Below are 23,458 nucleotides of genomic sequence, written 5' to 3' on the forward strand. Positions count from 1 at the left end.
TTACAAACTAAAAGAAACAGGTAAAATGACTGTGTCGCTGCTTTGCTGACAGGGCGACCATTTCCAGTTTAGCTTATGTTGACTTAATGAATACTGAAAAGAGACTTCTTCTCACTGAAGTGTCGTGTAGTAGGTAAGAAAGGTAAGTTACTTTTTCCTCCTTTAAATATTTGGCACAAGCCTTTTTTGTACCTGTGAGGCAGGGTCGCAGGTTCTAAAGTTAAGGTGAGTGCACTGCAGAGGACTGCAGGGGAAAGTGAGGCAGGGGAGAGGGGCACGCAGCACTTGGGAAGGTTGAATACCTGAGAATACAGCCCACGTTCTGTGATTCCTGATTGGGTAATGACCGCATCCAGGGTTCTCATGAACTAATAGGGGGCTGTATCGCTGCCTGAGTGTGGAAGTTTAGCTTTTAGAAAGTCTACAAGCTGTGCTAAAGGCTGATGGAGGAAGCAAGAGGGGAACGAATGGTCAAACATCAGCGTTGCCTGTTCACTTTACATGGCACGTGATAATAGCAGCGCAATGTACACATTCATCTGGAAAGATATGTACACACATCTGTAAACCCTGTGCTCCTCGTTGGGAGCCCTCAGATCAGCCGATCACTATCTTGATCTATGCCATGAAGACAAACAAGGCTTTCTCTCTTCCCCGTACAATACTCCGGTCATTGTTTTCAGAAACCCTGCATAAGCGCATACCTAGGTGACAGCTTAACTCTTGGGCAAACCCATAGACCCTGTGCATCTTCATTGTACCGTTTTTGTCACAAGAACAACCAGTGTGGCGGCCACGGCACCTGTAGGAACACAGTGGGATCATACTTCTGTACCTGCACCGCCGGGTGCACAGGACCGTCATGCTCTACAGGTAAAGACTATAAAGAGGTTATACCTGTCTTGGCCATTCCTTTCTTCTTCTCCTGTTTTGCTCTCTTTAGAACAGGTGCTGCAGGAGATAAGCTTCTTTGCAGGGGTGGGGTTTTTCAATAGGATTTCATTCCCACCAAGGTCAAATATCCTATTATGGGAAAGCCTTACCGGTCATGTAAGGTCTGTTAGGCGTAATCCTTTTTTTCTGGATGAGACCTTAATTCGTTTTTGGTTATTATTTTAGTTTTGTGTGTATAGAGTTGGCCGTGAAATGAATCACCTCTTCACATGGGTCAGTAAAGGATATTAGAGAGACAATAATCAGGAAAAATAAAGTCACGTGATAACGCGTGTCTTCAGGGTCCTATCATGTGAACGGCTTGTTGATTTTCAAGCCTGTTCACTGGGATGGGCAAGACTCCATTTCTATGACACATGTTTCTCTGTCGTGGTGTGAAAAGCAATGGAGTATAGACAGAGCCGAGGCTTCTGCAGGATACCTGAGAAGAGAGGTTTAATGTTTCACACAAATGGTGGGGATATCCTGGTAAAATGAATATGGCTGGGTGTGCACACCTTAAAGTTCACTGTGCCTTTGATTAGGGAGTTTGGGAGGGCATTAGAGCACGGGGACAGTGTGGTCACTCATCCTTATGCCGGCCATGAGGCCAGATTAGAACTTTTGAACCCTTCCTGTTGGTACTCTGGTCATAAGTCGTACAGGGCCTTGACACATGCAACGTCTAAGATAGTGAGGCACTGACCATGGCATTGTACAGGCTCAGCCAGTTATATGGGAGCATGTGCCAGAGCTGTCGAAGCAGAAAGAAGATCCCTATTCACAACACTCATGCTTGTGTTCACACGTGCATGGTATTCTAGGAGCATACCCATCCTTTCACGTCTTTAGAGAAACACACTTTGTGAACTGAAAAGGTGACAGCAGTTGAGGGTCAATAATGGGAAATTAGAACCCAGTGAGAAGGAGTCAGCCAATCAGGATGTCAAGAACACAGGCTGAAACTAATGGTATAAGCCTCATTTGTATGTTGGTTCCAGCACCTTTCCCTGAGTCTTTCATGCCGTTTCCCATCCCCTCCCCCAACCTGTTCTGAGCCACGCTCGCCTCTCTGTGAATCCTCTCCCACCTTCCCAGAATCTTTAACCACTTACTTACTCCTCAGTCCTCCTTTCCTTGGTCTTCCCCGACACCACTGCCTCAGACATAGAAATAGAAGATGGGCTCCACCTTGAGCCTGTCATCCATTTCTATAAACCCTGACCAGACTAAAATACTTTTTGTTGGTTGTGTATTTGTTGTGCATAGTGTAAGACGGGCTTGTGTGGGCATAGAAGCACATATACACAGATTAGATGAAGAGGAGAGGGAAGCATCAACTTCCTACAACATTTTTTGCCATGAACCCTAACACATTGTAAGACAAGGGAGAATGCCTGATTTTTGGAAAGGAAGAACAACACCTTTTTGAGTGGGGTAAGGGTTAACAGAAGAGAATTAGGAACATACACATGATTCAAAGAAGTTGGTATCAAAACATGAAAAGGAAGTGTGCTATTGTATAGTTTATTTTCTAAACTATAGGTAAATATGGAGTGTTTATCTTCCTTTCTTAAGCAAAGATGGCATGCTTGTGTGGCTAGATTATAAAACAGAAAGCTAGATTAACATTGCAAAACCTGAGAAAAATCCAGCAGGAAATTGCTTGGTTTTTAGGTTTTTTCATCTCTGTTCTTATGATGTTGTGGCTTCTTGGGTTTCTAAATCTGCTGGAGATCTTTATTGTCGCTGAAGCGAGATATGCAGTTAGGAATTCTTCCAGCATCAAAGAGTGACCAATCAATGGTGCTCAATGCAGGTGTGTGTTTGCTCAAGATGTCTGCGAAAAATGTCTTTCATTGCAAAAGAGCTTGGAATGCTGAGGAATGCTGAGGAACAAGCCAAGACGATTGAAAGCCAAATAGAGATGCAATCTTCTAAACATTCCCTGATAGACATGAGACTAAACTAGCGCCTGCAGATGTTGCAGTGGGCATGGTGATGTCATGGTATGACCTCCGCTGAGAGGACCTAGCAGAACCCCCGCTTTAACCAAAACTCTTAGTATTTTCCTAGCGTCCCTAATATTTGTTCCCCTGTGTCTTCACGTGGCTCTCCATCCTTGAGTCTTTGCAGATAGTATCTTTCTGACAAGAGCCGGACACACAATCAATCTTGCACGGTTTGAGCTTGAACCATGACCAGTCGTACAGCCGTGGTTTGCTCCAATGCATTTAATAGCACTCATTGCTATTGCTTAAAGTGATAATGACCTGTTTTCAGAATGTTGGTGCATAGAGCCTCATTACGGCTTTGGCGGTAGCCATGCCGCTATTGGTGGCATGGCTGCCACCAAAACCGGGTCCGGGTTCCCTGAATGGGGAATTATCGGGCCATTCGGGGTTTGGAGGGCCCGGTAATTCCCCCTACAGGGAACCCGGGCCCGGACCTTCCCCATTCCCATTTGAGCCCCCATAGGGCTCAATGGGAATGGGTGCAGGGAGCTAACAACGGGCCGATTACGACCAGCCCGTTGTTAGCTCCCTGGTCCCCTTGCGGGACCCGGTAATGACGCTTGGTTTTACCAGGCATCCTTACCGGGTCCCGCAAGGGGACCTCGTAATTTTGCGGAATGGGTTTAACGGGTCAGCCTCCATTAGCAGAGCCCGTTAACCCATTCCGCAAATCTTGTAATGAGGCCCGTAGAGTTGCCAGTTCCATGTACAAGATGGCACAGCAGCTCCTTCTGAAGATTTATCAGTATGGTCGTCAATATAGACCCCTGGGGGGCTCCCTGTGATGCCAGAGTTCGATTACACATGGCTCCCTCCAACTACATCACCCAGAAGCAGTTGTTCAGAAAAGGGTGCAGTAGCGCAAGTCTCTTCTTTCCTTCTCAGCTTAGCAAGAATGGTAAGGAGAGTGCCAGAACATTCGGAGGGTGTTCCGACCGTCTTTATATCAGTTCATGTTTTGGGACATCAGTTCCAAATCACCCAACTTTGAGTGATACGCCATGCAGTATGAGATTTAATGGCTGGTCCCTGTCATTTAGGGTAGGGGCCTGTGTGTTTTTCACAGGGCAGCCTGTCGCCTGCCTGACCACAGAGAACAAGGCGCAATATAGGCTTGAAACGTTCCATGCTAATGAGTTATTGCTTTCTATTGCAGGCCATCAAAGGTTCTAGAGCAAGGGGGAATGGGTTTACTTGTGTTCCTCTTTACCTGACATGAGTCCATTAGAATAGCAGCATATTACTTCGAGACCCCTAAATCTGGACCAGCAAACCTGTGCAAGTTATGCAAAGCCACTAGAGTGGCGGATTAAGCGACAACTTGTCCTTTGGTCTGAATCTAGATTTGCGGAACTGTAAATTGAAGCACTAGAGAGAGATTGTGGGAATAAATTGCATTGTCCGACTGCTTGTCTCTATCAATTCCTTTATTCTTTTCCTTAAATAGTTTTTGTCCGTTTTTAATATAAATCTGTCTGTGTGGTCATCTGTTAATCACCTTTTCGTCCCTGTTTTTTGCATGTTTTCTCACCCACTCTCTCTTCTTCGAGCGCTCTGGCAAGTGACATCCCCTAAACACTGTGTCTGTCCATTTCACAGATGTTGACGAATGCCTGTCGAACCCTTGTGTCCATGGATCTTGCACTAATACTCCTGGAAGCTACCAGTGTTCGTGCAACCCTGGGTGGACAGGCAGTAAATGCAACACCGGTAAGTAACTGCAATGCTGTGACTGCAGCATGGCATATTGCAATACCTGCACCACATGTTGGAAACTCCAGGGGCAGGCTATGCATGCACTAGTTTTTTCTGATGCTCACATGCCAGGCACATTTTTTTTTTATTTTTGCAACAGTTTTGTATTTTGTCCAAAATTAACAATTTATTAACGCAACTTTGATCATATCAATTTGGGGCAAGGGACACTATCAAAACACATGAAAGGAGAAATCTGAAATTAACCACCTAAATATTCCGGTTTGCAGAGTAATATCTGGGCTCCCGTATAAAGTTCTCTTCCTCCTCCCTCCTTCCTTTTTAGTGCTCTGAAGTGACCCTCATTGCATGCAGCACCTTGCATAACACTTAAATAAATAAACATATTTCTAGCATACTTACCTCATTGCTCTTCTGTAATTCTGCCACTGGACTTACTGGCCAACCTACTGAGATCCACCCATTACTGTGAGGAACTTTCACTCACACTGCTGATGACCATCCCCTCCACGCTTCATTCAAGTTCTTCTCTCTGTTAGATCTGTGTTGTGCCATCTTGATTTGTAAATCCCTAGTCTGACCCAATACATAAGAGCGATGTTGCAGATGGCCGCCCTGTAAAGGTCATTACCACACAAGGTCACTCTTTGTCTTCCCCGCTCCTCCCCCTGATCACGGTCTTCAATCCGCCAGTCAATTCAACCATCGTCAGCCTACTTGCAGCGCACTTGTGCATCGCGCTTCAGCCCTGCGGTGTGCAGATGACAATCTGTACTTCCTTAATGCAGTGGCAAGAAGTTACATTTGCAAAACGTCCAACTGAGTAGCTCTGACTGTACCTCAATGAGTTAATCTTTTCTTTATCAATTTCACAGACATCGACGAATGCAGCAGTTCGCCCTGTCAAAATGGCGCCGACTGCAACAATCTAGAAAATTCCTTCTCGTGCTCTTGCAAGCCTGGCTATAAGGGGACCTACTGTAATGTTGGTGAGTCGTGTGTGTCTTTTGTCTTAAGGGTGTGTCAGCATGAGATGTTATGGTTTTAAAGATTCATTTGTCCCCTGAACCTGTTTATGTTTTTGACCAAATCCTGCACGGATATTTGCCATCATTTGGTGTGTGGGTAAGAACAGGGAAATATGTCGTTTTAGAATGCGACTTTTTCGCCTTAATATTAATATGGGAAGGAGCAGCAGGACTCCTGCTCTAGCACACGTTGTATTAAACTTGATCAACACTGTATTGCCCGAGATTTGGTAAAGGTGAATCAATCGTCCCTCTTACTTGCTCCTTCTCTCAATCCCAGCTCATTTCTTCTCTATGTTGCCCGACTCGTGCCATTGGAATAGAGCGGCCTCATATTATGAACACTGGTTTCTCACCAATCCCAGAATTAAGAACTGACCTGAATTTCATTCATGAAGTTGCCACTCAAGCTGAGAATTTGCCATGTGTGAAGATCCTACCCTTTGGTCAGATAGTGGCATGTTCAACAGCCCCGTGCCAAGCTCGGTGGGTTTCACACTCCACCCACAATGCAACACACTCATCAGAAGAAGAGTATAAAATGCAGTTCTTGTGGAACTACGCGTGGGTCGCGCAGCTCGGTTTGATACATTCTATTTAGCTCCACCGGCTGATGTATGCGCGTCTTGCGCGTTCACCCCTTGCTGAGTTAGACATGATCACCATGAAAAACACAAGGTGCTGCAGTAAGGGAAGGGACGAGTGTGTGCGCCTTGTTTAAAAAAAATAATAATATCGAACGTGCTTCTTTAGGAGTATGGCAGTGCAGTAAAAAGTGGTGCGACAGGGGCATTAATTCCACCACCACCACCTAACCACCACATTACTGCACCGCCAAGTTTGTAGTTAAGGTTGGAGATTTACCTCTAGCTAAAACCTGGAGGTTAATCTGTCACCTTACTTTAAAAAATGGTCTGATTTACCATGCAGCATTACCGCTTGCGGTAAATCTGCAAAAAATCCCCATGCAGTGTTATGGACTCCAAAAGTGGGCACTAACACCACAGTACCGCCACTCATAATACCATAGTAAGTCCACGGGACCTAATTGTGGTAAACAAACTTTCCAGTAAATTGTTGGATTTGCTGCCAATTTACCACCAAGTTCGGTTTGGTTTTTAGACGTTAAGTAAACAACAAAGACATTTTAGACATCAGGATTTTGGACGGTAGCCTCTGGAAATGCTCATGGGAAAATCTTAATGGATTCGTGTCTATATATAATACGCCCAGGTCACTGAGGCTCGCCCTCACACAGCACTGTCTGCTGAATTGCCATGTGCCCTGCCTATTACCAATGCCATATGTTCTCCCACTAATGCATGGGACAGCCCTGCAGTCTGTTGCGGCGGTCTTCAAACTGTGGGGCCGCCCCTATTGTACATGTGTATCGAGTTGTGTGTGAAGCACTTTGCAAATGGGGAAGAGGCTGGCTTTAAGGAGAAAAAAAACAAACAAAAGCGATTCCAGAACTAAGGGGCATTAGGAGACTCGAGCAATGATTTCATTTACTGAATGTGGGGCGGGGGAGCGGAAGGGAGGTTCAGCCAAACAAGTGCAGAACTGACTACCCTGCTGCTTGACATTGTGGACGTGTGATAGGGTGTCTGTTACCACCACTCTGCCCGATAGCATAGGTGTACCTTGCAGGGCATCATTTATTTATTTATTTTTCCATTTATAAAGCGCCTAAGCCCTCTGGCATCAGGGCACTGTTGCATACCAGTTAGATTTGCACAGAGCTTAAAAACATTACAAGAGACACATTTGCTTAGACACAATTATGCTTAGGATAGGATGGGTTGTCTTTCCACTATGCTTTTCCCTTTGCAGTCCTTTGTTGAACACTACACTGGGGAAATTCAATGACATCTTCACTCTTGTCTCTGTTGGTTACAAGTATTAACAATCTGTTGTTGCTTTCCTTCTTTCAGTAATTCCTATGTGTGATGCTCATGTGTCGCTCTGCCAGCATGGAGGGGTCTGCTCTAATAAACTGAACGATTATGAGTGCCATTGCCCTTCCAACTGGCAGGGAAAGAACTGCACCCAAGGTAAGAGGCCCACAATCTCAATTCTGCGCTTTCGAGTTCATGAAAGGCATCACATGGCACCTGCGTCTTGCCTTGTCCTTGGGTCTCTTGCTGTTTTGATCTCAAACTCATTTTTATTTGTATTTATTTGCATAGCGCTTTCGCCAAAGCAAAGCTCATGAAATAAAATGGTAGATTATAATGCGATCACAAATGGATGATGGCATGACTACATTAAGCAAGAGAAAGACACAAATACATGTGCAGGCGAGAGTGAAACCAAGCATAAGGAGGATAAGGGCTGGGAGGATAGCTCAGAGCAACGCTTTTGCCTTGGAAGCAACATGACGCCAAGCAACACAGGTTCGAATCCCGGCCCGTGCTTAGAGACTGGTCTCCGGTGTTAAGCACATCAGAAAAGATGAATGAATAAGTGGGGCAAGAGCAAAAAGAAAGAGAGAGAGAATTCAATGCTTGGGAGCAAGGAGTGAAAAGGAGCAGGATTGGGTGCAGGGGGGCTTAGGAACTATTAAAAGGAACTGTGAACAGAAAGAAAAAGGAAGAATAGAAATGGAGCCTGAGGAAGAAGTTATGGAGGAGCCGAAACATGAATGCATTTGAAGACAGTGGAAAGACAGTGGAAAAGGAGACGCGATTCCAAGGCAAGCCAGGAAAGGGAAGAGAGTGAGAATGAAGTAGAGGTGCGAGAGGAAAGACAGGGCATGAAGGAATGACCTGAATAGGAACCAAGGGGAGATTTGGTCTCTGGGCCATAGCGCAAAGTTCACTTTATTCAAACATGACTGAAAACAATGCAGACGTGGAATTTTATGACAAAATGAAACATTGGCGTGTTGTTGTATGCTGAGAGTTAATGGCTTAATTGCAGCCGCAAATGTGCTACTGGAATAATACAAATATATTGACCAAGTGTGCCTTTAGCCACTTGATTCATGTGAGTTACTTGTATAGAAGTGCTGTTAAAACAAGCATTGACAAAGCCACATGTTTTGACTTGGGTCTATGTATTACATAGGTATTTGACTGCAACTGCTATCAAATGCCCAGGTAATCACACCATGTTCTACCTGTCGCTATCTTATGGCCACGTAGTGCAACATGGCAGCTTCTGGCAAATGATTATTCCATACCTACAATAATGGCCGCCGACAGTGGCGAGTGAACAATTGCATTAATGCCATATTTCGGTGTTGGCAACAATCAACCATTAATACAATTCATGCATGAAAAGACACACAATATCACATTCATTCTCAGAGATTAGGATGGGAAAGAGCTCACATATTCATTGGCAGCTACTTGACTCACAAGCCCTGGCACTATTTCCACTCAGCAGAAAAGGAAAAGGGACATTTTGCTCTCTTACGTCCATTGTGTCTTTTGAGTTGAGGACAACTCAGTGAGATATTTCATTAACTTCTCACGGTTCGGTTGTGTAGTATCTCAACCAGTTAACAGTGTTCTTAACTTTCTGGAAAGTGCAATGCATTTTGAAAAATATAAATAATGAGACATGAAATAATAAAGTGACTTTCTGCCTGAAGAAGACCAAAAATGAGGATTGAAACATTCTGCAACATGTTGATACTATTCTAGCATTTTCGGTAGGGTAAGCTCTAGTCTGCAGTTCCATTTTGGACACTAAGGGCCTGATTCACTCAGCTTTTTCCAATGGGATTGCACCATTATGAAACGCGTCTGTGAATCAGGCACACAGAGATTCTGTCCCTTCTTAAGGCTGTTTAGGTTTCCTGTTAATTTCTTTAACTTTCATGAAGGTGTTTTATCCTCTTCATTGTAATGTGCAGCACCGTTCACTGTTTACTGCACATTTGATTTTTAGGTCCTTATTATAAAACTTTGCTCCTTTTGATTGAATCGCTCCACTTCTGCAACTTCCACATGTTCACACGACTCTTAGCTATGTGGGTTTGCGTTTGCATATTTAACATTATTATATTATCATTACACATTGTTATAGCTTGAACATAGCTCGGGAGCAGCGGAGCACTGAGCAGGTCATTCATTCCACTGCCTTCCATCCATTTAAATAAATGAATGAGCGCTGAATAGGTCATTGCAATTTAACGTAACCCCTCATCAAGTAAACATTATTAACAATGATCACAGTACAATGTACGGATGGGGTGTACAGGAGAGAGGCGAAATGTACGTTATGCCAAGGTGTTGTTGGAAGAGCCAGGTCTTCAGGTCTTTTCTAAACTGAAAGTGGCGTGGAGCATTTCCAGAGGATCGGAGCGTAGCACGAGAAGGACTGTTTACTAGTTTTCTCCTGGCAAGTCAGTCTAGTTTACAATCTGGTGTTGTTCTTTCTGTAAAATGACCATGTGCCACCCAGTGTTTTTAGTTTCACCATCAGGTATGTTTATATTCATCTATGGCAGCTTGGCGCTACTCAGCAGAACTATGGGAAAGAGAGTAATTTAGAAAAGATTAGTTTTCAACGCTCAGTGAAAGTGATTAGTCAAACTGTGAAGCTTAAAGGGCAGAGAATTCCACAGCAAGGAGGCTGCGACCGAGAAAGCCCAGCCACCAATCCGGCTAAGTCTGCACCTAGGGACTAGGAGCAGGCAGGCATCAGCAGAGCGAAGTGCACGGCCTGGAGATATTCTGCCCCCTGGCCATAATAGGCACGGTGTACCAAGGACACAGCTTTGAATTTGATACACTGAGCAACCGGCAGCCAATGAAGATAGGCTGGAGTACTGACAGTGGTTACCTTGTGGGTGAGGCAAGGTGTTTTGAACCAGGTCTTAGCTGGGATGGGAAGCCAGTGTAACTCAAGCAAGGCTGGGGTAATGTAGTCAAATGTCGTGGAGCTGGTGATGAGGCAAGCTACAGCAGTAGTGGGCTACTTTGTGGGGTCCAGGTAATAAGCAAATGCATTATCTCCATTGATACGCAAGGTCATTCGGGCCTGCATGACCTTTCATCTGTCCTGCAGGCAGTGGAAGAGCGTGAGGTGGCAGAGTGGAGAGATCTGTTAACAAGCCATAAGAGCCTTTTCTGTGATGTGATGTTGGAAGGGCAGATTGCTATCCACAATGAAACCATGGGACTTTGCTGAGTGGATGTGATTAGGGTTCAAAGCGACCAAGCACATTTTGTACAACCCAAAAAACTTTGAGTGGCTTCTTGCTTGAAGCGGCGGTGCCGTGAGTACAAATTCAGTCTTAGTGGAGGTTAGCTTTAATTAAAGTCTTGTTAACCTTGGTTGAATGGTTGCAAGGCATGAGTGAAGGTGAGTGATATCTTGTAGGCCCTTGACCTTCAGGTGCAACTGCGTGTCATCTCTGTGATGGTGCATGGCGACATTGGGGACATCTAAGAGTGAGCCCAACTCTTCCAAACAGTGGTTACAGATGAGCCGGAGAGAATGGAACCCTGAGGGACGCCACAGCAGATTCCTAAAGTTACCACTTCTATAGGGTTTGTTAGAAAATTATGAATCCCTGTTAGCCAGAGGTGTATTCATTGATTTCTGTATGGTTGAAAGTAGGCGTGGGCAAAGTTTAAACTGCTAGCATAATTGGTCAAAATTCACTTCATGAAATAGCAAAATTTATAATAGCTTTTCCAATTGGACCTTTCTTGAAATTGCTGAATCCTATAAACTAGATTTTGCAAAGTTATTTTACAACAAAATAGGTGGATAACTGTAGCGTGAAGATATCACTTAATTTGGTGGATAGAAAATCATAATTTGCAGAATTTGTATCAGCAAAATAAGTAGGAAACTCAAGTAAAGCATTTCCCCGTAGTTAGCTGATAATAAACCCTGCAAATAAATGATTGGTTGGATGTTTGTAATCAGAAACATGAATTGAATCCTCTGGTTTAAAACTAGTCAATTTGGTTTGCTACTTTGCTATGAGAAACACTGCAGATAAACTATTGCTGCTAAAATACTTAGCAAAGTATTAACTTTGCTAAGAAAATCTCCAGGAACTACTCCTTTGCTCACTACTGTCAACAGTTTTGTGGGTCTTGGAAAAGTAAAACACTAATTTTTGTGGAATTTATTTACTGCAAAAGGACTGATTGTTTTCACCAACTTAATGAAATTGTGGAAATTGAATGCATCGTGTCACAAAAATTGGAAAAGCAAAATCGACACGTATGTTGCACATCCCTTCTTTGCTACATCAGAAAAAAGCACGTCCTGCAAAGGTCTTCTCGCTGAGAATGGAAAGAGGGTCCTGGAGAGTATGTCACCACCCACCACCCATTCAATGGCAAGCATGCCACCTAGCAACCAGATCTTCATTGTTGATGTACAGCGCAGGAGGGCACTGTGATGTCTGCTGGATCATTGTTCAGCTGGGCACATTGTGGCCCCCTTGTGCTCACACTTACAGACATTGCACTCCTCATCATCCACACAACATTGTAGTCACCACGCGGCGATGCCTGTCCCTAACCTGAAAAGTGACACAGGAACCATCTTTTCTCCTGCAGATGTGAACGAATGCACCACAGGCCTCAACAGATGTGATCCCAAGGCAGTCTGCACCAACACTATCGGATCATATAACTGCTCCTGCCAGGCCGGCTACAAAGGGGATGGCTTTACCTGCAGAGGTACGCAAGCGCTGTGCACCACGGGGCATTGGGGGGCTGGACTATCATGATTTGTGGTTATAATCAGTAACAGTGCACGTGAAACTTTGCCTGGTGAGTTGCTTCTTCTAGCAGAGCACTGTTAAAAGTAGGATTCTCTGTTCAAAGTCAGTTACCTTTGGTGTCAGTTTCTGGCAAAGCAGGTCCTTAAATATCCTGCTGAAATACATGGCCTCGTTTTGTGATTTCGTCCACCTTTTAGGCACACACGGTGTGTCAATCACGTGTCGAAACATCCACCATGTTTGGGAGAAATGGTATTAAACCCTGTAGAGGTGAATTTGTCCCCAATTGTCAGTCTCAGCATTTTGACAGGTACCAGTGAATTTGCAAGGGCCTGCTAGAGCGGGACTCCAGGGGCAAAGTGCACCTTGAGGCCTGCCCCCCATGTTTCCCTGCCGCCGATCCTTAACTGACAACAAGGATGTGCCTGTAGGCGAGTGGGGTCCGGGTAAAAGGGGCACACATGCAGCCCACCCCTGCATCTCTCCATGTTGCGTGCATTCCTAAGCCCTAGGAATGCATTGACTGACTGACTGCATCTGGGTGGGAGGAAGAACCTCCTCCGTATGTGGGATCAGGAAGCACATTTGTAGTGGGGGGTTCGGTGGGGGGGGGGGCTTATAAAGTAGGCGACTGCTGATATTGTATTTAAAGTCTGCCACCTTTTTTAGGTTATGAAATGTAAAAATGATGGACCTGATTTACAAAAATGTTTTAACATGGGAAAGTCTTTGTCATGTTTTGGAAAAGGGATTTTTCTTGGGGATCCTGGTTTAGTAAACATGTTCATGGCCATGGTGTTTGCCAGCCGTGTTTCTGGCATGACATTTCTCTTGCTCTTTTTTTCAGAGAACCGTCTCTTTGACTATCGGGGAGACATCAAAATCACCCAGCGTTCCCCGAACTTTGCAAGTCCGCTTATCAACATCCCCACGAGGTTTGCCTTTGACACCGCCTTCTATGATTACCTCTACGTAAGTACCCCGCCACTCCCGGCACTGCCTTCTATGATTACCCCGCCACTCCTGGCACCGCCTTCTATGATTACCTCTACGTAAGTACCCCGCCACTCCCGGCACTGCCTTCTATGATTAACTCTATGTAGGTAGCCCGCTACTCCTGGCACCGCCTTCTATGATTACCCCGCCACTCCTGGCACCACCTTCTATGATTACCTCTACGTAGGTAGCCTGCCACTCCTGGCACCACCTTCTATGATTAACTCTATGTAGGTAGCCTGCCACTCCTGGCACCGCCTTCTATGATTACCCCGCCAATCCTGGCACCGCCTTCTATGATTACCCCGCCACTCCTGGCACCGCCTTCTATGATTACCTATACGTAGGTAGCCCGCCACTCCTGGCACCGCCTTCTATGATTACTTCTACGTAAGTACCCCGCCACTCCTGGCACCGCCTTCTATGATTACCCCGCCACTCCTGGCACCGCCTTCTATGATTACCTCTACGTAAGTAGCCCACCACTCCTGGCACCGCCTTCTATGATTACCTCTACGTAGGTAGCCCGCCACTCCTGGCACCACCTTCTATGATTAAATCTACGTAAGTACCTCGCCACTCCTGGCACCGCCTTCTATGATCACCTCTACGTAAGTAGCCCGCCACTCCTGGCACCGCTTTCTATGATTACCTCTACATAAGTACCCCGCCATTCCTGGCACAGCCTTCTATGATTACCTCTACGTAAGTAGCCTGCCACTCCTGGCACCACCTTCTCTGATTACCTCTACATAAGTACCCCGCCACTCCTGGCACCGCATTCTATGATTACCTCTACGTAAGTAGCCTGCCACTCCCGGCACCGCCTTCTCTGATTAGCTCTACGTAGGTAGCCCGCCACTCTGGGCACCACCTTCTATGATTACCTCTACGTACTCCTGGCACCGCCTTCTATGATTACCTCTACGTAGGTACCTCGCCACTCCTGGTCCCAGCAGCACAGGCCCCTCGAAGCACTACTTCAGTGTAGCGCTCTACTTTGCGCTCACTAGCCTGACTCGCGAAGCACTTCTCGGCATCTGTGCATGCAAGGGACACACACAGATGCACAGAAAAAAAGGGACACTGCTCGTTGCTGATTCTCGAAAGCAATTTGCGATGCTATGAATGAGGGTCGTTCAGTGGCAAGCCCTGGGTGGAGAGGTGGCCTGACAAGCACACTTGAAAGTGCACCCTGATTCTCAAAGGAATGCTTTGCAGTGCAATTGTGATACACCTCTTTCCCCTGCGAGTGTGATCCCCTGCCAGTTTATAGGCACGGGAAAAGCATAATGTTGTCAGGGGTACTTACCAGTGGCAAGTCCACGAAATGGCCTGGGGTGGCACGTGCCACACCTGGAATCTGATTGGCCACCCCAAGTGCCACCCCATTATCCTAAGCTATGATCATTATGTGTGTGTGGGCTGTTACTTCATGCCACCCCTGCATATGTCAGTGCCCCACTTGGGCCACCCCAGTTAAAAGGATCTGGACACGCCACTGGTCCGTAGAGACTGTATAGTGCCCTGGCAGCATTCTCCTGCAAAGAATAGAAACATGCATTATTTTCATGAACGCTTGAGTTCATATATCACTTCCGAGCTCCCCAACAGAGCTGCAAAATGAGGTCTTGCCAGAGGCTGATCTCAGCCATCCGCCCAAGTGGGTAACCCTAACTAATGAATAGCTTAGTGATAAGTGCTTGCACATCACTAATGTATTCATAAGTAGGCTGGCTGTAGGCGCTGTGTGCTACAACCAACCCCATGCATGGCCTGAAGGCATGCACTTGGGTCATGCCCCGAGTCTCCCGAACCTCCCCCAGTAGCGAGTAGCCATGGTCTACTCTGGTCAAAGTAGGCACTGGGCATGGCCACAGGACACACCCACTGGGTTCGTGGGTGTTTCAGCGGTCAAGTGAGGCCCACCCACAGTAGGACTGACTATGGCAGTGGGCCCTGTACTTTACGCCTATTGGGTGGCCAAAGGTCTCCAGGCCTGAAGGTTTATGAGGTGCTCTTGGCCAATGCAGCCACTGGGCCAGGCCTGAGGGGTCACAGTAGGAATCAGGGGTTTGGGATTTATGTTAATTGGTGCATTGGGTGGATTAAGGGTTTCAGCGACAACGCCAAGGTCGCCACTGGGCATGACAGCAGAGCATGGCCTGTAGGTGGGCACTTTGGTGATAGACACGAGAGGGCAAAAAAACTATGCCTCAATCAAAGCAGCCTCTGGACATGGCCTGCAGCTGAAGGCTCGCCATTGTGAAAGTATTTACTGTGAATGGCTGCAGGGCGTGCCCAGTGGACCTATTGGGCAAGTTGGTACTTCCCAGGGCACACAATGGACACTATGTGGGGGTGAAGTAGACCTTTGGCATGCACCCAGGTCTTCCCCAGTGTGCCAATTGGCCAATGATTCTATTATACTGTCTATCACACAAAAAAGAATAGTGTGACTATTCATACCACTATAATGCTACAACAGTGCTCTGAAATATTAATCTTCGCAACAATGTGACATATTGCACAGGTATTTCATTGTGTCCACATGTAAAATATAGATGTGTGTTTTCAAAATCCACCAGACTTTAAAAACATTAACCCACTGTGTTCTTTTATTGTTTCAGTTCTCTGACAATGGAGTCATCGTGTTCCAGCAAAACGCCTACGGTACCTTGTCCACCTACGCCAACCCTCTCTACTTTCCTCCTAGTTCCAGGGCCACTCAAGCAATGATTGCACCTTTCTGGGCTAATGCCGATTTCTCTGCAGGCATGGGGGACCTCTACTACATGGTGAGGAAACATTGCAAATGTTGTCTTTTGGAGAAGCAAAAGCCACCCATGAAATGGGTAACCCTGTAACCTTTTTCCTCCTGAGTACTGCATTGCACCAAGCCACCTCCTTGTAGGATATCATTTGCCAGCAGAGAGCATGGCCCCGATGCACACGTACACAATAGTTTCACAATCTTCACAATGTGCACATTGGAGATCCGAAAGGTCATTGGTGGGTTGCGATGTCCGCCCTACCTCTAGTCAGCGCCTAGAGGTCTATAGATGCCCTGATCTAGCGCTTGTGACAACCACCAAGGATGGAGATCTGAAGACTGTCTGCATTTGCGTATTTTCAGTCCAGTCAATGGGGGCATCATGGACGAGCACAAGGATCCTGGATCTTCAGCCTGTTTGAAATTGACCAGCCTCTCAATAATCTAAATCCATACATTGGACTGGATCAAGAGAGGACATCATCTGCCTGGTGTGTTCTTGCGCTACTAATGCCCCGCACCCCCTGTTAGTGCTATATCCAGTGATATGATGTGATAGGTTATTTATAACGTGCCGTATACCCAGAGGTTTCTAAGCGTGGAACCGGGGATCGAACCTGTGTTACTCCATGTCCTCTTGCTTCAAAGGCGAGCACGTTGCCCCTGAGCTATCCTTCCGAGACTCCCGATGTTACATCAAAATGTTGTCACCGTGCTTGGCCGAGCCATGAGTCTGTACATGTTAAAAGTCAACTCAGCTTTCCTTTGGAGTAATCCAAGTTCATGTCTGTACTCTAAGCACATGGCAGTTGCCGCAATGAATGAATGGAAACAAATGGTCGTGTGATAAACTCTCAGCAACTGGCGCGAAAGGATTTCAGGTTCAGGCGGCTTTGTTAGTGGTGTAAACCCAAGACGATTGCTGTCTTTTGTAATTGTGTAGTTGGTGTCCGGGAAGTGGAGGAGATGCAGCCCTTGTGTGTCTGGCTGTAGGGAAGACTGAGGGTTGCCCTTTTGGTATGCCACACTATATGAGGGAGGGTAGGAGGACAATCTTCAAGAGTTTCTCGCTGAGACGTTTGAATGAAGTCAGCAATTATTAGAATCAACATAAAGTAACAGGGGAGTAGAAGGGAAATAGAAGGAAGGAGATAAGAAAGAAGATAGGGAGGAGAACTCACACTCCTCACAGACCTCTGGCCAACAGCCAGTTGAGAGCTCAAGTGGGGAAGGGCTACCACAGCAGCAAGCACACCATCAGTCGCCACTCTTCTCTGTTCAGACAGATCCTGAAATAAACCGGGAGAAAAATGATATGCTGCCCATGGTATTTGTTACTCTGTCAATTTTTCAAAGAGTCACGAAATACACATCCTTAAAGCCTTAGAAAGGACCCTGAGAATCAAAAACACAGAAACAACAACTGATAGAGCAATAGCATACCCAGAGAGGCAGCACCTAGATAGACTGCAAAGGAAATCAGTACAAAGAGTGCAGGAAATACTCCAGAGAGAGGATTCCGCACCAAAGAAAGATTGTTCTCAGCCATATCACTTGGCTTTCAAACAATAAGGAGCATGAACAGTTGCAATATTAGTAGTAAGGATACATGTAAAGTGCAACAATCACCAAGAGTGTATACATTGAAGGTGCTAAAAAGAACCATACCACATAAAAACGCATAAAATAAATACAATCTCAAAAAACGTGTAACTATATAATATAGAGATGAAAGATAGGAGCCATAGATGTAGACCAAATCCTACTTCTGACACCAGTATTTCACTCTGCAATTTACTTTTCAGCTTAAACAGAGAACCCTCCATTTCTGATTCTTCCTCAACATTTCTGCTGGATAAATTAAACTTGAATAATCGGCCCATGTTAATCCTGTTCCACCGATGTTACCAAAAAAGGATTCAGTGTGTGATTGTAGCATCAGGTGGAGTTGGGATCAAGGTTTCAATAAGTAGATGGCAGGTGATGACAATTAGACCCAGAGCAACAACTAACACAAGTGCTAATCACTAACCAAAGTGGCATTTTCTTTGTTATTTATGTTCGATGTTCACACAGAATTGTACTGGTATTGTATATGTATAGGAACATTTTTTCAAACCATTTTACTCAAAATTCAGGCATACAGAATCCCATAATTTGGGCTTTATACAATACATTTTTGAACTTAAGATATTTTAAAAGGAGAGTTTGTTCGCTGGTATCTTTCTAACATTTTTGTTAATTCCTCTTTGAATGAAATTAAGATAATCTCAATGTTTTATTTAGGGCATTGTACTTTATGACTATAATGAGGGTAGAAATGATGTTACAGGCAGCAATCAAAGTTAGGATGTGGTTAGGTGACTCTGCATTTGAGAAAACACATCTATAACCCGTGTCTGCTGTTAGCCATCCTAGGGTGTCAGGGAAAAGTAATGGATCGTGGAGGGAGTTAGTGAGGAAACTATTGAGGAGGTAAGTATATTACTCACTGAAGGAGTCAGGTAGAAATGAGTGAGTGATCTAGCGGGTGTATCATTGAGAGCGTGTCTGGATCAATCCAGATCACCAGGGAAGTCAGGGAATGAATGAGCCAGGCAATCTGTGAATAAACCTTGGATCGACGGTAATCTACGTTTTTAAGAAGAACATTATGTTGGTGGAGTCTGAGAGTGAACCATTGAGGGAGTCAGTGAATCAATATGTCAGGGAGTTCGCGAGTGATGCACTGAAGGAGCATGAACGTTAATCATTGATGGCTATGGTTAGGGAAAGAGTGGAGAGTTACTGAGTGAAACATTGAATGAGCCTTTGAGAGAGCGTGTTAGTCAACCAGTCAATATTTCAGGGAGTAACTCAATTGGGGGAAGAATGGGTCAGCTAGGCCAGGAATTAACCATTGAGAAAGTCAGTTAGTGAATCATTTAGGGAGTCATTATGTCAGTAAAATAGTGAGTCAGGAAGTCTGAAAATAAACCATTGAGTGAGTCAATCAGTGCATTACTGATGGAGCCAGCGAGTCAATCCGTCAGGTAGTTTGTGAGTGAGATAGCGAGGGAGTGTGTAAGTTAATAATTCTAGATGTTGTGAGTGAAAGCACGCGGGGTGTTTACTAAATGAATCATTGAATGAGTAGGTCAGTCATCCATAGGGAAGATTCAATTAGAGAATGATGTAGATTTTCATTTAGGGAGTCATTAAGTCAGAGAAGGAATGGGTCAGGGTGTCTGAGAATCAACCATTGAGAGAGCCAGTTGGTGAATTGTGATGGAGGCTGTGAGTGAATGAGTTAATAGATTTGTGAATGAACAACTGATGAACTTGATTGTCTTTTGAAGGAAACAAGGGATGAACTAATGAGTGAACCATTAAATGAGTCATTAGGTAAGACATGAAGAGTGTCAGACAGCAAAAGCATCAATAAGTTAATCATTCAGACTGCCAGTGTGTTGGTCTCTGAATACCTTTAAAAAACTATTCTCGAAATCTGTGAGTGGCCGCTGAAGGGAGTGTATCAATCAGCCAATGAGTGTAACTTTCTGTAAGGCAGTAAGTGAATGGGTCATTCATAGAAGGTTTAATTGGGGACAGGGGTTGGGGCAGTGAGTGAAACATCCAGGTAGCCATCAATGAACTAACCAAGGATGCTAGTGGTTTAGTCATTGGAGGGCACATACATTGAACTATTGACAAAGTAACTAAGTGAGGTATCATTCAGTGAACCAATGGGGGAACTCGCACTAAATCACAAAGTGCACTAGGAATACTAAATCTGTTTACAGGTGACTACAAACCACGTGCCCACTGTTCATAAAACCCTTTGGTAGCTGAACACTGTTGCCTCCTTTCATTTGTTTTGAAAAATGTGTCTCACTGCTTCTATTTTTCTATTTTCAGGTGTATGATTTTGAAACCTCCTCTGGCTCAAATTCAAGTTTTAAGACTTCTTTAGCAAATTCAATTCGCTCCTATTTCAAAGACGTGGACCCGTCGTTCCAAATAATGTGGGCACTTAAGATCACCTGGGAAAAAGCCCCACCCTACCCAGCATCGTTCTACTCTCTTGCAGATGTAAGGATGTGCTTTGAAATTTAAGGTTATGGGCAAATCTTGGTAAATGTTTTTGCATGGAAGAGACATTGCTCATTTTCACAGCTGGTCAAAGGTTGTGGGATGTTTCTTGGTGGGGAGTTCCAGGTTAACAAGCTTCTAAGCTGCTTCGCAGCACGAAATCTAGGGTTCACTGCGCAGAATTGTGGAAGTGCCACAAGCTCGCTGGCGTGGGATCCCCCCACGGTTACAGTGGATCACGACTCTTTAGACGTGGGGATTTATCATTAAGAAATCTACACTTGCTTGCCTCCAAACACACCTTTTAGGAAGTTGCATGCGTTTTAAGGGGTACCTGATGGGAAAAGTGTATTTTACCACATTTAAGGAAGCTATTAACTCAATACCTCAATTCTCAGAACCTATAATACTGACACACATCTACTGGTTGTGGGGTCATATTTCATCGTAATCAGACACACGTTTTCTCCCCGATATTGACCACTTGCCGCTTCTAGCCTCCATAATGGACAGCTGCAACTCCATAGACGCCTCTTGGTTTCCAGTTCTGTGTGTGTTCCTACAGCGCGGCTCGTCCACTATAACCTAACCCAGGCGCCTGTAACCTTTGGCTCATCAGATGTTTTGGACTACCACACCCGTCAGTCGCAGCTAGTGCAGTCAATGGTGAAGGATCATGGGAGCCATAGTCCAAAACATCTGGGGAGCCGCCTGTGGCTCTCCAGATGTTCTGAACTAGAAATTCCATCAACTCTAACTAGTGAAGACGATGGGTAGGGCTCGTGGGAGTTGAAGTCCAAAACATCTGCAGAGCTGCAGAATGCAAGCCCATGCCCTCACTAGTGAACATGCAGCATGGGTCCTAATATATGAATGTGCTTCTGACTCCCTTTTGCATCTCTCCCTGTCTTGCTAGACCAACACATACCAAGTGGTGCTGGCCACTGACGGCATCTATTCCTTCTGCCTCATAATGTTTGACGACGGAGGAATGAACTGGAACTATGACAGTCTGCCCACCTATAACATGCCTGTCATGGGATATTACAGGTAAGGAGGATCCATGAAGTGTGAACTTACAAGCTTAGACTAGATCTCATGTCAGAACAGTCAGAATAGACCCGTTCTAAAAAATAAAAAAATAAAACTATTTCATGGCTGGTCATCAATGCAAATGGTCAAAATAAGGACATTTCAAATGAAGAAAGCAAAAGATAACTAGATTTTTTAAAGGTCCATTCTGTTCTCATACATTATGTGCATTTGTCTTGAAAATGCAATATTGGTTTAATAGCATTGTAGATATTCTCGGAAGCAACGAGATTCAGTTCAACACTCCTCCTTTTGCTTTTAAGAATTTCCTTCCAATAATTTGGAGAATGAATTTAGAGGAAACCCTTGCCACTGAACCAATCATTGTCTCCAACCTTCCCTACTCTAAGCCATATTTCTCCTGACCACAATTGCATCTCTTTATGCTTTGAACAATGTTATCATTTTTTTTTACTACTGATTAAAGTCAGGTTTTTTTTGCCACCACATGGGGCCGCTATGGTGGCTTTGTGATTGCCTGGCCATTCCTGGGCAATGTGATTGTTGGCCCTGGAGATTATGCAGGTACAGTGCCCCACATGGGTAGCTTGCAGGCCTATAACATTGCCAATGGCCATGTCCAGGTCAAATATTCACTGGACATGTGTGCAGGCCATGATGAGTGGCACCATGCATAGGTTAGGGGAGGCTTTGATGGCTATCCGGCATCATTCCAGGGTAAGCCCTGGAATGATGTAAACATGGCTTTAGACCATGGCCAGTGTCATTTAACCCATGAAACCCTGCCAGGGTTCATGTGGGTGTCCTGTCCCAGGCAAAGTAACCACTGGGTATGGCCGCAGGCCATCCATTGTGGGCCAATGCAGGATAGTTGACTAGTGCATATTGGTGCAGGCCATGCCTAGAAGGTGCATTGGTTAGTTTATTGGTGCCCGGAGGAAGACCAAGGGATCAGGGTAAAAACTGGCTGGTTGGATACTAAACGTCACGCGATCTCTAGAGGGGACCACTTGCTGCTCAGCACCTATAGAGCCAGTGCTTGTTTCCGCCCCACCTTGCCAGTGCTCACAGTACTAGCAATTTCCTCCACTGACCCTTCTTCCACCTTCCGATCTTTCTGACTGCTTAGACTGTTCACTGTTCTGGCCTCTTGTTCCAGCACTGGACTCCATCCGAGTTTCACACCATGGGGACTGTGGAGGACCCGATGGCCATGCCAATGTATATATATATATGTTCCTTCTAACAGGTCATCAGAGCCCCAACAGGGGAAGTCCTTCTTGGCTTCTGATCCTAAAGAGGTCCCCCAGTGGATCCTGAAGCCCAGGGATATGAAAGTGCTGGCCCAGGTAGTCTCCCTCTAGAAGATGGTCCCTTGTAAGGGGCCCTTCACTGAGGATACTTTGCAATCTCCTGCACGTGAGTCACTGAGCAGGAAAGGAACTGGATTTTAAAAATAAACCGCTCATTGTATCAATTCATTAAAATGCAAATTCAATGCCACGTGGGTTTCTATGATATCTTAGACTAATTAACGTTTTCCTCTTTGCAGTGGTGTTTCCAATGGCCAAGCCAGGTCAAGCAGTTCAAGCAGCTTTCCAGCATTCAACGATCCTCAGACGGCATCACATGTCAGCACTCAGCAGAGATACCGGCCAGACCAGAGCACTGGATTAAATACAGGTAAATGGGAGAATGCAGTACATATTGGGTGAAGATTCCGAATGCAGCCCCAGTACGTACATGCGTGCTTAACATTGCCCTAGCACTTATCACGCAGTTCGAATATTTAAATAACAGTTACCAAGTAGTGGTCAGCATTTCTCTTTTGCAAGTAGTTCATTTATTTTTTAAGCATTGAGTAAACCACTTTGAAAATGTCCACTGGCTATTCTGTCGAATTTACATGATCTGTGCGGAACACGTGACTAGGTATGACATAGCCTTTGCTTAAATAAGGCACGCTGGAAACATTTTGCCTGCTTAGTCAATGCTTCAGAAATGCCTTTCATTTGGACTGGAGAGGGCATTACATTTAAGAGGCTCCAGTAAGCCTGACAGTACAGTAAACACTACTGATAGGAGGCACCTTCAGTGCATTGAAGGACAAAAAGGGGATTGTGGGGGAAACAGGGAGGGCAAGTCAAGGGGGGCGGGGTGATAGGCCGCCTAC

At 45.2% G+C, this 23,458-nt stretch overlaps 1 protein-coding gene across 1 annotated transcript in view; it reads left to right on the top strand.

Annotated features, from left to right (window-relative positions):
* LOC138492809 (uncharacterized) overlaps positions 1 to 23,458 on the top strand; it is a 469,421-nt gene that overhangs the window by 80,991 nt on the left and 364,972 nt on the right. Inside the window, exons 12-20 of the mRNA XM_069620163.1 lie at positions 4,548 to 4,658; positions 5,540 to 5,653; positions 7,627 to 7,746; positions 12,226 to 12,348; positions 13,240 to 13,364; positions 16,019 to 16,186; positions 20,059 to 20,232; positions 21,149 to 21,282; positions 22,838 to 22,968. Coding sequence (XP_069476264.1) covers positions 4,548 to 4,658; positions 5,540 to 5,653; positions 7,627 to 7,746; positions 12,226 to 12,348; positions 13,240 to 13,364; positions 16,019 to 16,186; positions 20,059 to 20,232; positions 21,149 to 21,282; positions 22,838 to 22,968 — 1,200 coding nt within the window. The remainder of the gene's footprint in view (positions 1 to 4,547; positions 4,659 to 5,539; positions 5,654 to 7,626; positions 7,747 to 12,225; positions 12,349 to 13,239; positions 13,365 to 16,018; positions 16,187 to 20,058; positions 20,233 to 21,148; positions 21,283 to 22,837; positions 22,969 to 23,458) is intronic.

This window comes from Ambystoma mexicanum, chromosome 10, assembly GCF_040938575.1.
Source record: "Ambystoma mexicanum isolate Mex_15411 chromosome 10, UKY_AmexF1_1, whole genome shotgun sequence".
Lineage (NCBI taxonomy): Eukaryota > Metazoa > Chordata > Amphibia > Caudata > Ambystomatidae > Ambystoma > Ambystoma mexicanum.